The sequence below is a fragment of the Sciurus carolinensis genome, chromosome 11 (assembly GCF_902686445.1).
Source record: "Sciurus carolinensis chromosome 11, mSciCar1.2, whole genome shotgun sequence".
Classification (NCBI taxonomy): domain Eukaryota; kingdom Metazoa; phylum Chordata; class Mammalia; order Rodentia; family Sciuridae; genus Sciurus; species Sciurus carolinensis.
Window position 1 is genome coordinate 61,895,946 of NC_062223.1, and position 19,728 is coordinate 61,915,673.

A 19,728-nucleotide genomic window follows, 5' to 3' on the forward strand; every position below is an offset into this window, starting at 1 on the left:
TTCGAGTGCAGGGATTTTTCTGGTGCTCTTATGTGTCCATGAAACCAGCAGGGCAATAAGGTAGACAGGAGTGGGGCTCAGGCAGACAAGGCCCCAATTCTGGTTCCAACACTCATTCTGTGATTTCAGGAAAGTCACATAAACTATCTGAGACTTCCTTGCCCTGTCTTTAGGATGCAGATATTACTGGTGCTCACCTCCCGAAGTACTGGTGTTAATGCAGGAGTATAATGGGCTAGCCTGGGCTAATCCAGTACAGTTAGACCTCAGTGCACGAGGGTTCCTTCCTCCACTCCTTTAGCCCACAGGGTCTGACAACCACCTGGGCCAGCCACAGCCTAGGAAAGAAACACTAAAACATTCTGGCTTCTGAACAGCAAAAGAAAAAAAAAAATTGGCTCTCACCATCCCAGCTGCAAAGGTTTCCAGCTCTTTCCTGAATTGAAAACTTTTTGCTGCACAGTCTAGGAGTCCAGACCAAAGTGAAGAAGTTGGGTTTAAGGTGGGCATTGTTGGAACAGCCAGACTGCAGGACATAGATGCAAAGGAGGAGGGGCATTTTGCTCACCTCATCCACATTTAGACCAACTCACAGGAACAGAAGGAGAGCACATACTCCAAATCCTGAGGGCACCACAATTGTCCTGGGACACACCAGGCCTTTCCACTTCTCTACCATAAGAATATTTGGCATCTTTCCTTGAAACTTGGTTGGGAAATTCCCAAATATCAGCCCCAGCCTCCCTAACCCGGCAGGCTAGATTTGCTGGAGACCGATTGCAGGCTGAGACCCACTCAGGTGAGGGGAAGCAGCAGCCTCAGCCCCAGCAAGGGAGTGGAAGTAGGGAGTGGCTGGAATGTCATGTCTCCCCATGGCATTCCTCAGGTAGGGCTTGAGTGGGACACTGGGGCCTGTCAGAACATCACATTGCTTCTCCAGCTTCACCCTACCCTGTGACTTATTGGCCCAGCAGCTGCTTGCACTTGGGTTTCAGCTTCCCTACTCAGGCCCTCTAGTCCTTAGTGGAGTAGGCTTGCCTGGGTACCCAGTGCTCCACTGCTCTTGGCCCTCTGTCCACCAAGGACCTGGCTCCCCTTCTCTTAGGCTGGGCCCTTCAATGGACCAACCACTCCCCATACTGGCTTGCCTGCCCACAACTGTGTTCTAACCATTAGGCTTTCAGTCATTGATCATCCCACCCAGGAAGTTCTGAATGCCCCCTTGGACCTTGCTATTCTTGATCATTATCTTCTCTCCCCTTCACCTCCACATTGAAACCCACGGTCAATGATCCTAGCAACCTCAGCTGAGTGGTGTCTGGAAGAAGACCTTGCTCCATGAAGAGATCCAGATGGCCACAGTGAAGCCTACCCCCACCCGCACCTGGCTCAGGGACTTCAGGCCCCCTCAGGCAGCCACCCTTACCTTCTCCAGCTGATGGACACCCTCTTCCACGCAGCAGATAGAGGCCAGGGTGCGGAGCGCCTGGGGATACAAGCACCGGAAATTGTCCTGTCGGCAGACCTTGAAGAGTGCTACGACTCCACCCTCCTGTCAGGAAAAAATAAATGTCACATGACCTCACCATGTGGCCTTCCCTGGTACTGATTCAAGAAAAACTGGTATCCCTCACTCAGCAGACAGGCTTTGGGGTCAGCTCACCACCACCACCAACACACATACACATATGCACAGAGAAATGTAGGCTCCTGATGGTCCAAGTTGGAGGTAGGATGACTCCGATGCTTCTGGGATTTGGGGACTAGAGGCCCTGAAAGACATTTTGCTCGGGCCAGGATTGACATCATTCAACACAGGTTGAGTGTGTTGGCCACACCCTCTCAGCAGCCTTCAGTGGAGTTGGCCTGGAATCATCAGAAACGTCCTAGAAACACACTAGAGGCAGGTAGAGGGAACGGAAGACTAGAAGTCAAGTGCTAGTTCTCACTCTGCCAGCAATCCCCAAGCTACTCCTTGCAACTCTGACTGTGCTGGGAGGCAGGCAAAGTGAAGTGTACTTATACCTCTATATCAGTACCATAATTTATTCCCACTTCTGTGACGGGAGGAAAAAAAACCTGCCGTGCACATGGGTAAGGTGATCCCCCCTACATCCACATCACCCTTCCAAGCAGGAATCTGGGAGAGGGAGCTCATCCTCCAGGTGCCCTGCAACTGCATATTTACTCTGTAATAATCACTGGAGCCCACCTTGGCCCTGGGTACAACAGGTCACCTAGGGGACTCACCACAGCACCCAGCAAACCAATGGCAAGCCCGCCTTGTGCCTCCAGAGCAGGAGAGGCTGGATTCCTGCATCTGGCTTTGCCTCTTTTCCTCCCTCTCCTTGGGGACGGAAAGGGTGCCTAGAGGTGGCAGCACTAACACAGCACAAGCAACTCATCTGGCCTTGGGACGCTGGTCTGTAACCTCATCACTCCTGAGTCCATTGCAGCTTCTCCAGAAACTGAACAAAATGTTACAGGAAAAAGGTAAGTTCATCAAAACACCATCTCCTATCGGATTTTTAAGAATTCTGTCCACCAAAAACATAGTGAGCACCTACTATGTGCCACGTTCTATTCCTGTGCTGAAGGTGCAGCAGTGAATTACTGTAAGGGTACCAAGAGAGCAACTGGTAGAGGAAGAAGTGACCACTGCAGGCCAACACAGGTGCACCGAAACAACCCAGGCCCAGACCCTCCTTTCCCTCCACTCCAAGAACAGGTTCATGATTTTAAGAGTCTTGCTGCTGATCACTGCAGGGACTAGGGTGAAAATGTCCAACTATGGAGGAGTAGATCATTTCTGACATTTTATAATCAACTAAGATTGATCACAAACTTTTATAACCCTACTTCCTTCTAGGGTGGTTGATTTGGTGGGAAAGGGGCATACCTTACTGCTGGTAAATTTATTCATGTATTTGAAAATAATAATAGTTTATTTTAGGCCAGACACCGTGCTGAGCACTGAGCGAAACTGCCTCAGTCCCCGTCCATTCTGAACTCATAGTCTGGCAGAGAAGGCAGGGGATTCTAAAAGCAGATTCAAAGCTGGATAAAAGTGCAATGAAAGAGGGCAGGGGTGCAGGGTTAAGAGTGTGCAGAGCAGGAGCCCCTTCCTCTCTGGGAGGGGTCTGTAGACAAGGCAAGACAGACCCATTCTGATTTTAAATGCACATCACTGCTACAATAAAAATATGCCCGGCATGAGACAAGATGCCTACCCCTCTGATTCTTTGTCCCATAAACCTTCACTCTTACCTTCTTACTTGCTCACAGGACATCTGATGAGGGTTCTCTATAAAGAACTTACCCAGAATCAAGGAAAAATCAAGTCGGTCTTTAAAGTGAGCAGAAAAGAAACAGGACTCCTAAGCCCTCCCCAGCCAGCCCTGTGGGCCATTAATGGCCTTTATCCAGATTAAATATATGTGCATTCATAGGGATGTATATTTATTCATGTATTTATATTTAATCATCTCAGTTATAGAAATATCATTTCAATAATAGATGACAGATGTTTACATCTGGAGCAGACAATGAAGAAACAATGCCAAAGAGCATGAGGACAAATGCCAGGATGAATGTGGCAGCCCCGGTTTGGCTCAGGAAGCACTGAAACCAGCATGACTCTGTTTACTCCTCCGCACACATTTGCACTGGATCCTCATTACATTCTTCCCCAAAGCCGTGATAAAGGTCCTTATTAGCATTTTTAGCTACTGGGAGAGGAAAGAGAAAACTCCTGGACCTCGTCTAAGAGGATTCTGGTCCAAATCCTGACTCTGCTGCTGCTGCTTAGCATTGAAAATGAGTCAGAAGCTACATGACTAAGCAGTAGGGGGAGCAGTGAAGCCATCCTACGTAGAAGGGCTTGATCCGGGTTCTAGACAGAGGAGGGAGGGTCAGGTTAGACAGAAGGCTTCCTGGCTACAAGGTTGCCTCATGGCCTCACCAAAGATGTATCAAGCGTTGGGACACATGGAAGGCCAAGGAGGAAGGGACCACAAGAGTGCAGGTGAATGATCTCATGTACCATACTGGAGCCCCCATTCAGGATAGGAGCATGGCTCTCACCCAGGAGCAAGACTGGGAATTGCCTGAGCTAACGGATCACACTGTTGGCTGGAGCTTGTTTAATTTTATAGAAAGCTCTGGGCTTGGAGCCGAGCTCCATAACAGAATGAATTATTCAGACAGGCTTGGGATGAGCTGTCCTAAAGCTGGCAGAGGCCACTCGTGGGGTGTGTAGGCTGGTGGTAGCAAGAACAAGAGAAGAGCTGGGGGATAATTCTGAGGAAGCACAGGGGAGTTTTCTGTGCTCCGCTCCTAGGAAGGGATGGAGTTGGCCACCATCATCCCAGGGAAGACTGGGAATATTCCTTGGTCTTCAGAGTATCCAGAGATTGAGAGGACAGACTTCAGATGGGCTCCCAAGTTCCCTCTGGGAGGCAGCTTAAATTGATGAATGACCCAAAAGGAGATCACAGCAGACCCCAAAGAGGTGAATGCAGAAGGCCACTGGGAGAAACTGTGGACACCTGTCACAATATTGGGCACATTCACTGAACATCTGAGGAGAGGATGCTATTCAGGTGTGCCAGGGACTCCCAGCTCCTGCCTCACCCTCAGGACTAGACGATCCTCACACAGTGATCCTGATAGAGAAGCTAGTCTCAGCAGCTTCCAGGCTGGAAATAAAAAAGGCATCAGGCATCTTCTCTCTGCTTTAACCCTGTGTTTACTCTATCCCAAGGACCAGAGATATAAGAAGGTTGAGATGATGAGTTGGAGTCAGCACGCATGGTTAAAATCTCCTCTCTGCAAGAGTGTGTGACCTTCAATAAGTTGTTTACCTTTTTTTCCCCCTAAACCTGTTTCCTCACCTTAAAGATGGAAATTATAATTCTAACACATCAAAAGATTGTTGGAGCATCAGATGAGATAGTAAGTGGATTGAGTAAGTAGCCAAGGACATGGGAGGTATGTAGGAAGAGGACAAAGAGGAAAAAAGTGTGAGAGGGAAGGAAAGGAGGAGGGAAAAGAGGAGGACCTGCTGCTGAGCAGAGCACAGAGCACAACCAAGAGCACAGCCTTTAACACAAACGGCGGATTCCAATTCTGTCACTTACCAACCACATGGCCTTCTCACCCTCTCAGCTCCCCGACGGGTACCCTGGGGTAGACACTGTCTACCACACGGGATTGGCAGGAGGTTTAAACAAGTTAGTCTATAAAGCACTTAGAACATTGCTGGCACATAGTCAGTGCTGTTTATATAGCACTTTTTTTAAGAGCACATTTTAATGTCTTTTATTTCTGTACTACTATGGCTATCCTCACCACCATCATCACCACAGTGGACCATCTCCAGCCTTAGAAAGCTCAGTTCTTCCACTTCTCCCCCATTCCTGCCAGTGCCTCTCAATCCTCACCGTCATCAGCTTTGCACCTGGAGTGGGCCAGCTGAACATGGCGTTCCACCTCAGGAGCAGAGAAAGAGGAAGCCCTGATTCAGACAGACTGATCAGTTGTAGTAGAGGCTTTACCTGGAAAGGGAAGGACTCTAGGTTTTAGCCAATTAAACTGGTGAAAAGGAAAGAGCATTGACTCCAGAGCTGGACACGTCTGGTTTCAAGTGGCAGCTGGACAAGGTATTCAACCACTGTGAGTCCAGAAGTCCTCATCTGTAAGTCAGGGTCATGACATCGTCTCGGAGGGGCGAGTGGAGACAAGATGTGGTAAGTGTGCAGAAAGTGCCGGTACAGGGCCTGGCACATAGGAAGCAACCAACATGGAGCAATTATTGTTATTCTGTTTCATGTTCCATAAGATTCATGTATTGTCTTGGGTAGGCTCCAGTGAGGTGTGGCCCACAGAAAAATCAAAGTATCATTACAAATCTTTAAAACTACTGGTTATGGCTCATGAGAGTTCAGGGATGATGTTGGGGACATGGGGAATACTTGAGTAGCTGAGGAGGGGGTGGAATAGGTAAGGAGCCTCTAGACAGAAATAGAGGAGTGACGACTAAATGTGGAAAACAGTTCACCAAAGCCTTCTGTTTAAAAATGGATTAGGGTAAAATTAAAATTGCTTCATTACTATCTCCATAAAAATACCAGGCAAGTCGGACAGCATGGCAGATTTGCAAGGTCTCTTAAGTATCAAATAGTTCAGCCTCTTCAAGTTGACCTAGCCAACCTCCCACAGTGAGCTAACGACAGAACTGAGACGAGAGGAGACTCTGGTCCCTACCCAGACCTTTCTCCCCTGCTTTCTACCACTGGAAATGTTTGGGATCAATTTAACCAGAGGAGCATCCTGGTCCTCAGAGGAGACTAACACGGGGCCAAAAATCACCTTGGTCCTAGGCACAAATGCATGTCCTCTCTCTGCTTTCCGGAAAGAGGAACCCAAATGAAGGCAGGCAGTAGGAACCATCTCTATCACGCAGCATGTGCAGGTGAGACTTTGAGCGCCCAGGCCCTGGAGCGGAACACCCAGAGCTTCAGAGCCCATGCCAAGTAGAGTTTCCTTCCCAGGAAACTCTAAGTCCTGTTCTTCTCAAAACAAAACACTTCGGGCCCGATTCTGCCATTCAGAATAAGTCTCCCCACTTCTAGGCTTCAGCACCTCTCCCAGAACCCAAACTCAGCTGTTCGTCATTCATTGTGAAAGGGGAAGATTATTGTTCTAAAAGAAGTTCAGTCAACTTGTATTTTAACCTAATCACTAAACAGGGATTGGGTGGAGCAGTTTTCTGGTCCCCCACAGCACCACAACAGACCTCTGAGACTCAACCCTCTCAACCAAGCTGAATGGTGGAATAACAGAATCCTTGAAGGTGGCAAGGCCAATGCTACCTTCTCCAATTCCTTTTCCCCCAGTCTCCCAATACCACCATAAACTTTGTGAGTCAAATCTCAATTAAATAACTCCCAAAGAGAGTAGTGACCCTCATCCTGGGAATCAGAAATTACCTAGAAAACTAAACTATCTAGCCCAGGCCCTACTTCAGACCAATTAATTCAGAAATTATTTAAAACTTCCTCATGATGCTAATGGGCATCTGGAATTGAGAACTACTGAGTCAGGCTTTGGCCCCCAAATATGAAGGGCCAAAGATTGAGCCACAAGTCACCACTATGGGCTTTGGACTATGAGTTTTGAACTAGAGTCCTGGTTTATAATTCTGACTCCACTCTTTATCAGCTGTGTGACCCTGGACAAGTCCCTCTAATTATGATCTAAATTATTGCCCACTTCACAGGCTGGTTTTGCGTTTCTAAAGAAATAAGGTTTACAAAGCATTAAGCAGAGTGCACAACAGCACTCAGATCTTAGCTATTTCCATTATATATAATTCACTTCTCTTCTGACCAGAGTTGGCAAGCATTTGCCCTGGTTCTTCTAAATTTCTTTCAAGGCTTACAGCAGTGATTCTGAGTATCTGATCATGCTTCAGAATCACCTGCAGAGTTTGTGAAAATGTAGATCCCCAGGTCTTACCCCAGGGCCTCAGTAAGTCTTGGTGGAGGGAGAGTGAAAGTTCTGTTTTCCTCAAATGCTCTGAGGGATTGTGATGCCTGGGAATCACCCAGCTGGAGCATCATCCTGAGACTGGTGTCGTAAGTCTATTGAAAGATACAATTTGGTTCCAATTAGATCCCTGTTCTATCTCCATTGGTGATATCATTTCTCAAGTGAAAAGAAGAACGAACAGACCTTACTTTGATCCTAGAGTTACCAATTGCCTAGATTGTGCTCTACGATTTTGGAGGCCAAAATCAAGGACAAATTAACCACAAAGCCAATTAATTAGAGCTCCTATTGTAATCTATGAAAACCACTGTCCTTTTTTATTTCCTCTTTCCTTCATGTGGTACTGAAGTGACTGTAAGGCATTTTGGGAATCCAGCCAGGAGCTAAGTAAAGGGATTTGTTTGGATGGGACCCTTGAAGAAACATGTCTCTGAATTTGAGGTGAAGGTCATGTTTGTAGATATGTTCCCTTCCTATTTCTTGTGATAACACTACTAATAATTATGATGGGGTAGAGGTTGTTATGGTGACAGAATTAAGAGATGTGAATAGGGCTTAACTACATAAACAATAATATAGAAAACTTTCCTTTGAACTGGTTTGAGACACTACATTTCTTATATCCATGATGCCAGGAAGCCATATAAAGTCAATTCATCTTCTAAAATGCTACATGCCAGATGGTCTTTGTATTAGTACATCACCCTGTGGACACCAGGGACACCACCACTGTCAAGAAGGAAAATCAATGTGTGGAGATGGGGAAAGAAGTTGATACTGCATAAAGAAAATGATGGAGGTTCTGGGGATACTACTTTTTTTTTTTTTGTCTCAAGTTGAAAATGAAATCACAGGGGCTATCTACCTATTAAAGATGAAACACCAAGGGCCAGTTAGTAAAGGTGACTCTTCCAAGGTTACACAGCAAACTAATGCCCAGCCAGGATGGACCTCTTGAGCCAGCTGTTCCCACCCACCCACTGAATAAGTGAGCTTCCTCTTACTTTCCCCAGGTTTGCCATTCTGGTCCCTGACCATGAAGTTCACCTTGGCTATGATGCGACACAAAGGAGCCCCCTCCTGGGTCAGACTGAACAGATTGCCTGTGGTAGACTCTGTGGTGTAGACATTGTCCGAGGAATCAATTTTTCTCACCAGTGCCTAAGAAGAGAGAGAAAATTAAGCTGGTTACTGACCCCTATGTGCATTCTGCTCATCTTCCTTAATGGATTACCAGTGGACCCATGCTCCCAATAGCCATTATGGAACTTATAATCCTGCCCCATCCACTACCTCTTTGTGGTTTGAGGAAAGACATAAGTGAGGATGACATTCGAGCAATATATCAGAGAATGAATCATTTCAAAGTCTTGGGAAATAAGCAACATACTCACCCCATCAGAAAATCAGCTCTCAGCATTGATATGCTCAGCAAATACCATTTTGTTATGCTACTGGTTTCCAGTGAGAACAGAAAACATCAGTTAAATAAACAAGTTGAAAACCAACAAGTTGCTACAATTATGTTTAAAGAATTTGCCCATTTTGGATGGCTATTAGCCAATGGGGAACTCCAGCCGGGTGATAGTTTCAGTAGTTAACTCAAGAGAAGCATTCGACATAGCTTACTGCTTGGGAAATATTTTCATTGGGTTTATAAACTGGCCAAAAAAGCCACACTGGACATTCTGTCACCAGGTGAGTAACTCAGTGAGTAAGGCCATACTGAGGTCAAAGGATTCTAGGCTACTGGTTGAGAGGGGCTAGAAATGACAAAATACAGAACCCAGGGAGGCCCAAGAAAGAAAGTAAATGGAAGAGTCATTAGTAAATAAGACATGAAGATTTATTCCTAGAAGAGATTAGCTAATTTCTGGGAAAAAGCTCTTTATGAATCTTGAAACCACTTCATAATCAACCATTAGCTTTGGTGCATGTGACTCATTGATTATGAATGAATCCTACCTGCTAATTAATGCCAGTTACTCAAATTTCTCCTAGGAGGGATGGAGATAGACATATTAGGGACAGCTGTCTGTAAGGGGCCTTAAACAAAAATGTAAAACCTGCAGAGCTGGGTGCTATGAGCAACCTCTTGCATGGTTTCAGTTGCCATGTTTATTTTAAAATATTAAAATGGGATTTTTTAAAAATAACCCTGGTGTTATAAAAAAGAAATAAAAGGAAATTAGGAAATCTGAATTCCATCTCCTGCTTGCCTTTAACTCATGTTGATACCATGAGTATGTGCTTAAAAGCATGGACTGTGGAGTCAAACTGGATTCAAATCCTGGCTTTCCACTTTAGTCTACGTTCCCTAGAGCAAGTAATTTAATTTAGACTTTCTCTGCCTCGATTTCTTCATCTGTAAAATGTTGGAAATAACACCATTTATCTCTTAAGGTGATGATGACAACTTAAGATTGTCAATATATAGTAAGGAGTTTTAAAGGTGCCAGACACATAGAAGCAAAATAAAATAATTAGCAGTCATTATTTTGTGATCTCAGGCCTTTGAGCTAAACTCGCTAGACTTTTGTTTCCACACTGGTAAATGGTTAAAATAAGAAGGCTTGAGGCTTAAGGTAAATGGTTCTCCCTTTTTGCCTTTTATTCAAACCTAAGTAAATTTTCAAACGCACGCGCACACACACACACAATGCGAATCCTCTACAGAGTGCAGCCTAAGATTAAGTGTGTATTTAATAAAACTACATTAAATATAAAAATTATTCTCTAAGATTTGATGGATGCCTCTTGTAAGAGCTTCAACAAAAGGTAAGTAGCATTAATAAGATTTGTCACTACAAATCTCTGTAATGAACATACTTCTTAGAATCCTTCCCTATTGTTACCGTAAGCAGCTACACATGTGATACCAATGCTCACAGGAAAATGCAGATTTCATATATTGGGGTCCTGTACCTAAATGATAATTACCTAATGTTCCTGATTAGTGTTTGCACTTGAAGCAAATTAGCATTACATTAAACAATTCAAACCCAATGTCTTTTGCAATCAGCTGCTAATATTAGACCATTTATGTATGAGAATAATTTCATGTTAATGTCTATACACATATATACAGTAATTACACCCCAGATATATCTTAGTGAATCAGGTCTCTCTCTGTCTCACACACACACACACACACACACACACACACACAAAGTTGTAAGCATCTTTTCCACAGCATACATTTGGAAAGATATGAGATCAGACTTCACTGAAATTTTCAAAGTCCTAAATATCACATGTAAGAGTTAGAAAGACTTCAGAAGTCTTTAGTTCAACCCACATTTCACAGTTGAGAAAACTGAGACACAGAAACCTGACCAGGGTCAGACATGGTCTGAGGGGTGGGGCCAGGTGGAGAGGACTGGACCCGATCCTTTGTGAATCTGACTTCCTATTTCCATCTCTAATGTGGGCAGGACATCGCCGAAGCTAGGGGAGCTGGAAGCCAGAGGCAAGGATACATCCAGCTGTATTAGCCACTCCCACCAACAGGAGAGTGGTTCTGCATCCTGGCTTACTGTTCACATCAAGCACTGGTCACCAGAGCTCCTACAACAGAGGCATAGCTCATGGGACCTCCAGTTGCTGCCCTCTGGAATTCCACCATGTTCTTACAGAAGCCACACTTCCCTTGAGCTACCATTAGCTGAGACTGAGTGCAAGACTGTGGGGCAGGAGGCTCTACAGTGGTGATTGGCTTGGTTCTAAGTATCTCTTCCTACTCAATCTTCTCTCCTTTTCCTTCTCTGCTGTCAGAACTGGAACACAGTTTTCCATGCCGTTGTCTGCTTCATTATTCCCTTTATTCTTGGCAGGAATTGCCTAGCCAATTTTATGTTGGTGTCTGCTTCATACTAACACAGTTGGAAAAATCAAGGCTTTTGTTTGTTTGTTTGAGAAAATCAAGGAGAAATTGTAGAAATTAAAAAAATATGCTTCAATTCATATCATGAAAACAGCAGTGAAATGGCAAAGCAATATAAAGTAAGATAGCCTTAACAGTCTGAGTGACAAATATTTTCTTGAAAGACAGACCAGGTAGATATGAAAGAAGAAATAATAACAATGAACTCTTTAAGACCAGGAGAAAGGGAAGAGGGATATTAAGGAGATGTGTGCCGTCTAACTGCTCTAAATGAGGAATTAGAAAAGGATGATATATTTTTAATTGTTTCTCATTCAGAAATCTGTCAGAAGGAGATAAAACTCTCAAAGAGCAGGCTGGATTGAGTTTCTCAGAAGGAGCCAGGAAATTATTCTGAAGCCTCTTCTTGAAGTTTAAGGTAGAGTTCATAGTTAGACATAGTAGAACAGCCCGTTTATGCAAAATTACATAAAATGTAGGCAGATTTGACAGGGTGTGGTAGATTAAAGATGACTACAAATTCTTTTCTACTCCTTCTATAGAGAGAAATTTCTAATTTCCTTGTGTCAGGTTTGACCTTTGTGCCTTGACTGACCAAAGAAGCCAGCACTCAGCAGAAGTGATATCCTTGGAGTCCCAAGGCAAGGTAACAAGAGGCCTTGGAGCTTCTACAAGGCCTTTTGGAACACTTTTTTAGGATCCCTGAGCTGCTGTGTAGGAAGTTTGATAACTGAGAATGTCATGACTGTCATGCTGGAAAAGCCACATGTAGGATCCCAACCAGTGCTCTCAGCTGAGACCAGCCCTCCAGTCAACCTCTCCAAAGCACCAGACATGTGAGGGAGGCTGCATAGGGTTCACCAGGCCATCTTCCAGAGGAACACAGGCTCTGCTGATGCCACCTGGTTTGGGAGAATCACTCACCCCAACCCTGCCAAAATGCTTGAAATCACATAGTGTCATTGGGTTTTCAATGCTTCAATAGAGTTATGAAACAGGAAAATAATACAAATCCATCATGAACTCTTTAAAGGACTACCCGATAGGTCTCCAGTGAACATTTTGGAAATGAGGATGTACTATTGCCTCTGTCCTCAGGAACATGCTAGAAAAATGTAGTAGCTGGGAATCTGGGGGCAGGCACAGAAGACTGCATGCATTGGAGAGGACATAGGCAAATTAATAATTGAATCTAGGCCCAGAATAAGCTATTGGTCAGACGGTAAAATACCTATTGGGTGGGAACATCCCATTTAGGAAGGTAAGTGTGGATAAGATCTCTTAGAACAGGAGGCTTTTGGAAGACCCAGCACTTAATTGAGTTCATGTCTTTCAAGAGAAATGCCCCAATCCAAGAGAGTTTGTTGGGAAAATAAAAGAGTGGGTCAGAAATCAAAGGGAAGTAAACAGGGAAAGTTGCTCCAATTCACACATCACATGTCATTCTGAGTTAGAAAGAGACCTATGTGAGTAGGAAAGTAATTGCTATAAATTCAACTGAGTCTCCCTGAATACATTAAGGTATTAATAGAGAGAAAGAGAACACTGGAGCATAGTTTGTCACTTAAAAAAAAAGGTAGCAGAAAGAAACACTACTAAAGACTGGGATGTTCAAAACATGTGCAAGGATGGTGTTCTGAGAACTACTAGCCCCAGAACTGGTCATCACTGGGCCCCTGGGGACCAGACTTCAGAAACTTCAGTAGTAACCTCAGTTCAGGTATCTGCTGAGGATGATTCTTCAAATGTAGAAAGCATGGGAAGCAGAAGGAGACCCTCCCTGGAAGATTAGACATTAAGACCTAAGCAATTCTCTAGTGAGAGGCAGGGGCAAGAGTCATCATGAGTGCTGGTGTATCCAATGTCAAAAGAATATTTTCCCACTCATTCCTAAAAGAATTTTAAAAATTATGTCCCCTCTCACATTTAATCTGACAGCTAAAATTTTTATTTAAAAAATAAAGTTGGAAAGGACATAATTTGCAGCAGATTGTAGATATTACATAAAATAAAACCTATGTGTCACCTTTTGGATAAAGACAATGGAATCTAAAACAACCTGATAACATTACCATTCATTTAAAAATACATAAATGATTTCTTTCTTTAACATTTAGCATCTTCTCCTTTTATTATTGAATTTATATTCCTATTCTACATTTACCTTGGAATTTTCCCTTAATGTAATACATTTAAGTTTTAAAGGGTTTTACTGACCACCCTGATACATATCTTTGAAATTTGAAATTTTATTCTATATCCTGTTATAAGGCTCCAAGTGTTGAAAAAACTTTTCTTGATTGAGTTTCCATTGATTATCATCAGCACAATTAGTCCAAACAAAATAAATAGATATAAAATTTGATAAATAACTATAAATCATAAATATTAAAAATTGATTGTAAATATATCTCTTGGTGAGATGAATAGGGAATTTAATTATTTTAAACTTTTTAATTTATTCATGTATCCACAGTTAAATATTGATTTAATGCTACACTTTTAGACCTAAACTCTGAAAAATTTTGTTCCCATAAATCCATAGAGAGGAATAGGAGTTTGTATAGCCCCCATTGCTCAGCCTCCTGAATTATGTAAAATCACAGTGATCTATCATCAAATACGATTTCTAATGACCTGGCAGCTGATAGCTCCTCTAAATTACTCCTCCTCTAAATTGCTAAAATAATCTGAAACCACTTGACTTGCAAAGGCATTTGTTACCCAATCATCAGAATCATTCACTTTCTCAATTTCTGGGAAAAATTCCAAAAATACTTTACCAAGATTTATCAAATAACTATTAATTATACCCACCACTTTTTCACGTAGAGCACCTTGGGTCACCCAAATTATTCATAAAATATTGAGAAAGCCAAAATATGCATTTCATTGTCAATAATATTTTTAATAAAACATTTTGTGTTTCAAATATGTTTTATCAAAATCTTCAAGCTTCAACTTTCACTTATTTAACATAAGGAAAATACCCACCCTATAACCTACCTGGCAAAGAGAGTCCTTTCAGTAAAGTCAGTCAGTCATATCAAAGTAAACTTTCTCTTAGTAAAGACTTATCTTCATTTTTAATTAAAAAATGTTTTGATGTATGTTCTAAGAAATGTTAAAACCACTGACAAATAATTATAAAGATCATTCTCTAAGGAAAAATGTTCAAAAATATTAAAATAATGTAGTCCTAAAATAAAGTTGATTTATTCACACACATTATGAAGCCAAGATAAAATAATTGACTGAATTTTTAATAATGCAAAGTAATCTGTAGCTAACATCCTTAGTTAATATAAAATAAAGAATATAATAAAAAGTATAGCATTTCTTCAATAAATGGATTCATACATGTATTGAACTTTGGTGTTCAACTTTAGGGAATAATTAAATAAGAACTGAGAAATTTTAAATCAGAAATAATTCAATTAATTTCAGTAGCTCTCATGATCAAACATCCCTGTATACCTAAACAAGGAAAAAGTTATACACTGCATAAATCTAATAAGCCCAGCTACTGGCAATTAATTTTATCTTTTTCAACATGAAGTAGAAATTAGCATAAATATTTTTAAAAATATCTAACAAGAGATTTTAATATTTTTATTATATAATGTGCACCAAATCTGACACAAAATTATGTAAACTTATATCTGCATTTATCTAATATATCTTGAAAAGTTCAACTGTTTTCAAAAAGATTCCAGTTACTCTTAGAATAATCACTATCCTTAACCTTTGTAATCTTTGGCTTTTAAAGATACTTTTCTTCCCAACTAATGTCACAATCTAAGGATGGGTATGAAATATAACTGAAAGGAAATGCTTTCATTTAAATATATGCCTAAAAAGGCCATTCTTAGTTTAATATGTCCTGCCAGTCTTCTCTTTGTTGTGGTTTAAGGAGACTGTCCCTCAAGAGCCACATACCTTTGAGAATAAATGGATGAGAGAGATAAAATAAATTAGAAACTTTCATAACCACCCCTCCAATCACACACTCACACACTCTACCATGTATCTGAATTTAGGAAATTTCCACACAAGGGAAAACACAGATTTCTAATGCCTCTCAGAAATATGTAAAAAACAAAATTAATTCGTGGAGGCCTTAAGGACTATATAGTTCTCGAATGAAGGCTTCTCCTTTGCTTGATTCCCCACTCCTGCCCCATATAGATCCCTTATAACTATTCGTAAGTGGTTTTCACATTTCTTGAACATACCAAGAATTTTACATGTCAGAATAATGCACTGTAAGATTTGGAAATGGGTAATGAGTATGTCTTTCTTTTGGAAAGTAAAAGAATGGCTATTTTTAAAAACTCAGCATATCACTGGGAAGATCATTTTAGGAAAGAAAACAAGTGAAAATTGAATATCTGGAAGAAAAAGATTTCCTTAAAATCATATGTGTTTGCGTTTCTCCTGGGAAGTCTTGGGGAAGGTGGGGGATGCAACACATTTTAAGTGGTTTGAAGATCCCTGGTCTAAGGTGCTTCAAGGAGCCCCAATCAATGCAGCCCAATCAATGCAGCAGAAACAGTGCTTATAGGGAGATGGACATTAAGATGTTTTGGATATGATGGATGAAAAAGAATACACATCAAGGAAATTGAAGCATGGTAGTTGCAAATTTACTGGTTGCAAGAAGAATAAAATGTATCAAATACCCTTCAATAAGAGCGGGGAGATTTTCTACCACATACGGTGAACATGGTACTATAAGAAACCTATGGTGTCTGCTTCCCCACATGGCATAAATCTTTGTGGACTATGGACAACTGAAGTAAGCTGACTGACAGTGTGTCCAGGCTGCAGCCTGGATGCCACCCATTCTCCTTCACTCAGTAACAGGTGAGCATATAAGGCCTTGGACAACCCTACGGATGCAGTTAAAGGTGTTGCCTGGGGTTTCTGTCCTCAGGATTGAGAACTGGTCTATTTTAACTCGCTGTGAATGTAGGGGTGGTGCTGTGGTAATATTGTATCTTTGGGCCCTTCAGTTATGTTTGGGAAAGACATTTCTCACTGAGAATTCCTGAAGGAAACCTCCCCCACTTACTGGGGAGGCAGTCTGGACTGTAGCCATGAAGGGCAACAAACCCCACAGATCAAGACCCTCCTGCTGCCATGAACAGTCAGATTAAATTTTCGTGGGGTTTTATTGGTTGGTTGGCTAGCTGGTTGGTTGGTTGGTTGGTTTTTGTCTTCCTTAACTCTATTTTCTTCAAGGGAGTTTTAACATGGGATAAGGGGCATATTAAAAGTTTGGAAATCTATTTCTTAACTGGCAAGTATGTTTGGGCTATCCTTTGGCTGCTGTTTAATCTCAGTGCAGATTCTGCTTATCTATATTGGACAACAAATTCTAAGAGTGACAAGCAGAACAGGAAGCAAATGTTAAGCAGTAATTTCAGAGCATCTGCAGAGTTCACGTAACGACCAACTTTCTGACTCATTTCCAAACCTTCTGGAAATAAAATCTAGATTGCCTGCAGTGATTCCACAAGGAGTTGGGGCTGGTACTTGGGGGGATGACTTCATGAAGGTGAGAAAGACTGCCCCAAAGACTGCTGGGTTCTTCCCCTACATCCACCACACTCCTGCCACCAGCCTAGGTAGGGTTCTAGCGATACCACCTCTGCTGGTTCCTTCACCCAGCTGCAGGTGACCTCACTGAAAGAGGAGGGATGGGTTAGCTGATGGGTGAGTGTGGAAGAAGGAACTGAGTGGGCTCAGCTTAGTGCCTGTCTCTCTCCCCTTAGGAAGTTCTTCTGTCATGGGTTAGGCCCCAGGATGTTCAGTGCTGCCTGGAACAAGGAGAGGAAATTCAGTTTTGAGATGAAGTTTTAACAAGCTCACTTGGCTCCAGAGCTAAAGCTATGTTCCCTAATCAGTTTTATTCAAATAGAGGTGGTATTTTAAACTAAAATTAAAATGATTGAATAAATAAATAGACCAACTATCCACATGAAACTGAGTTAAAAATTCAAAGACACAGGTGAGGATCAATTTGTTTAATAGAGCATCCCCTAAATTATCTTCAAGTAAACCAATTTATATAAGTTGAATCTCTTCTTGGGTCCCACACAGGAAATCCTTTATCCCCAGGTAGCCTAAACATAAATGCTAGTTAATTTCTTGTTGGTGCCCTCATGTTTTTAAGTCTTCAGTTCTTCTTTCCCCACCAACTATTTAGATAGTCTTAATAAACAATTAGATTAGGAGGCGCCTTTAGCAAAACTTGTTGGTTTCTCTTAAGGCAGAGTACGTGTCTAGTGAAAAAAGCAGATGACCCAATCCAGAGAGTGTCAGCGACTCCTCACATGTTCCTTCATTAACCCTAACCACAGCCTACTGTAGAGGTTAGGAAACCAAGGATAAAAAAAAAAATAAGTAACTTGCCCAAGTTTGTATAACTAGTTAGTAGCAGTCAGAATTCAAACTCTGATCTGCCTCTACACTCCATGCTAGGTCCACCTACCCTGTGATGCTCACACTCATAGAATTTAATCCTATCAATAATGGAAGAAACCTACTGGACCTGGTGGCACACACCTATAATCCCAGAGACCAGGGAGGCTGAGACAGGGGGATCGAAAGTTCAAGGCCTGGCATAGTAATTTATGGAGGCCCTAAGCAACTTAGTGAGATCCAGCCTTGAAATAAAATATAAGAAAGGCCAGTGATATTGCTCAGTGGTTAAGCATCCCTGAGTTCAATCCGTAGAACAATGGCAAAAAAAAAAAAAAAAAAAAGAGCTGAAGAAATCTTACAAGTCATTCAGCCCAATCCCTATCAACTGCCTATGTCATCTCAGCTATGGCTTGTCCATCTTAGTGAAGAACTGCTCCTGAGGCAACCCCTCCCATTGCTGGGCAGCCCCACTACCCAGCAAATTTGTTTTTACATGGAATATCCTATAGATTAGATCCACTGGCCCTTGTTAATCTTCCCTTTGGGGCCCCAAATCATAGAACCTAATAGGTAGCTGTGTCTATTCATAGATTAAGCAACCTCTGCTTCTCCAACTATTTCTCGTAAACCTCGATCTTGAGTACCTTCCCATCCTCCTAGGAACTTTCTTTTAGCACAAATATTAAATACCCACCTAGTGCCTGAAACTGGGCATGGTAACATTTCAGGATAGGGCAGGCCTGTGCAGAATAACATTAGATTATTACTGCCCTTTTACTAGGCATTATTTCATCATTCATTTTTTGTATGTGGTTAGGGGGTGGAGAGTGGGTGAACTGTTCCTTTACTTAAGAACCTTCACAGCTCCCTAGTGCTAGAAAAGGGTTTCCCAAATTGCATTTCCTGAAACATCAGTCTGCCAGAATAAGTAAACAGGTACTTTAATTAAAAACAACAACATTGAGATTCAGCAAGTTTGGAATGTACTGCTTCACCATCTATATCAGATATTATTCAGCTGACTAGAGATACATGCATGACAAATACACGAATGAAATAAACAAAATTCTGGGCTACAGAAGCTACAGTTCAGACAAGAAATACTATAAGTGTATAAGGACCTTTTGGAAGACTTTCAATGCAAAATAGTACATCATAGGAGAAGTTCTGAGGCCAAAAAAAAAAAAAAATAGGCTTAGTTTCATTATGTCAAGACACCACAAATATAGGATCCTGGTATAATCACTAGCATCTTGTGAAATAGTTTTTGAGTCACCAGTTTAGAAAACATGCTAGCAACACTAAACACATATTACTCTGCTTTCAACAAATAGACTTCCTGACGCCACCACTATCCTGTGTGGAAATGCTCTAATGTAAAAAGAAGCTGAAGTTCAGTCAAAAAAAAAAAAAATGTATGGGCTGGGCATGGCCAGTTCAACCCATAGGACCTGGGAGGACACCATGGGGCATGCTGGGAGAGAAGGGACAAAGCACCAGAAGAAGGTCATCCAGAAGAAAACAAATGTGCAGGTACATAGAGGACAGACTCACCAGAGGGCAGAGGTCAATGGGGACCAAACAAAGGATCTACTCAACTCTCAGGCCAGACATCAACAACCCAGGTGATCAGATGTGCCAATGGTGCAGGAGACAGTCAGGGTTAGAGTTGTCTCTTGCCCATTGGCACGAGACAGCCAGAAAAGTAGGAGCACCAGATCAGGAACCCTGAGGTCAGAATGAGGAAAAAGCAGAATTGACAGTGCACTGGGAAATCACATACACAGTCCAAAAGGCGCCAGTAGGCTCCTGACAGCCTCAGCGAGCTTTTCCCAGGATTCTGTGACCTACAGCATCAAAGACGC

The 19,728-nt window shown here is 42.2% G+C and overlaps 1 protein-coding gene across 1 annotated transcript in view; it reads right to left on the reverse strand.

The window, feature by feature from the left end:
- Insc (INSC spindle orientation adaptor protein) overlaps positions 1-19,728 on the reverse strand; it is a 126,887-nt gene that overhangs the window by 40,881 nt on the left and 66,278 nt on the right. The window contains exons 6-7 of the mRNA XM_047517151.1: positions 8,599-8,712; positions 1,427-1,552 (exon numbers count right to left, since the gene is read on the reverse strand). Of these exons, the coding sequence (XP_047373107.1) occupies positions 1,427-1,552; positions 8,599-8,712 (240 nt within the window). The remainder of the gene's footprint in view (positions 1-1,426; positions 1,553-8,598; positions 8,713-19,728) is intronic.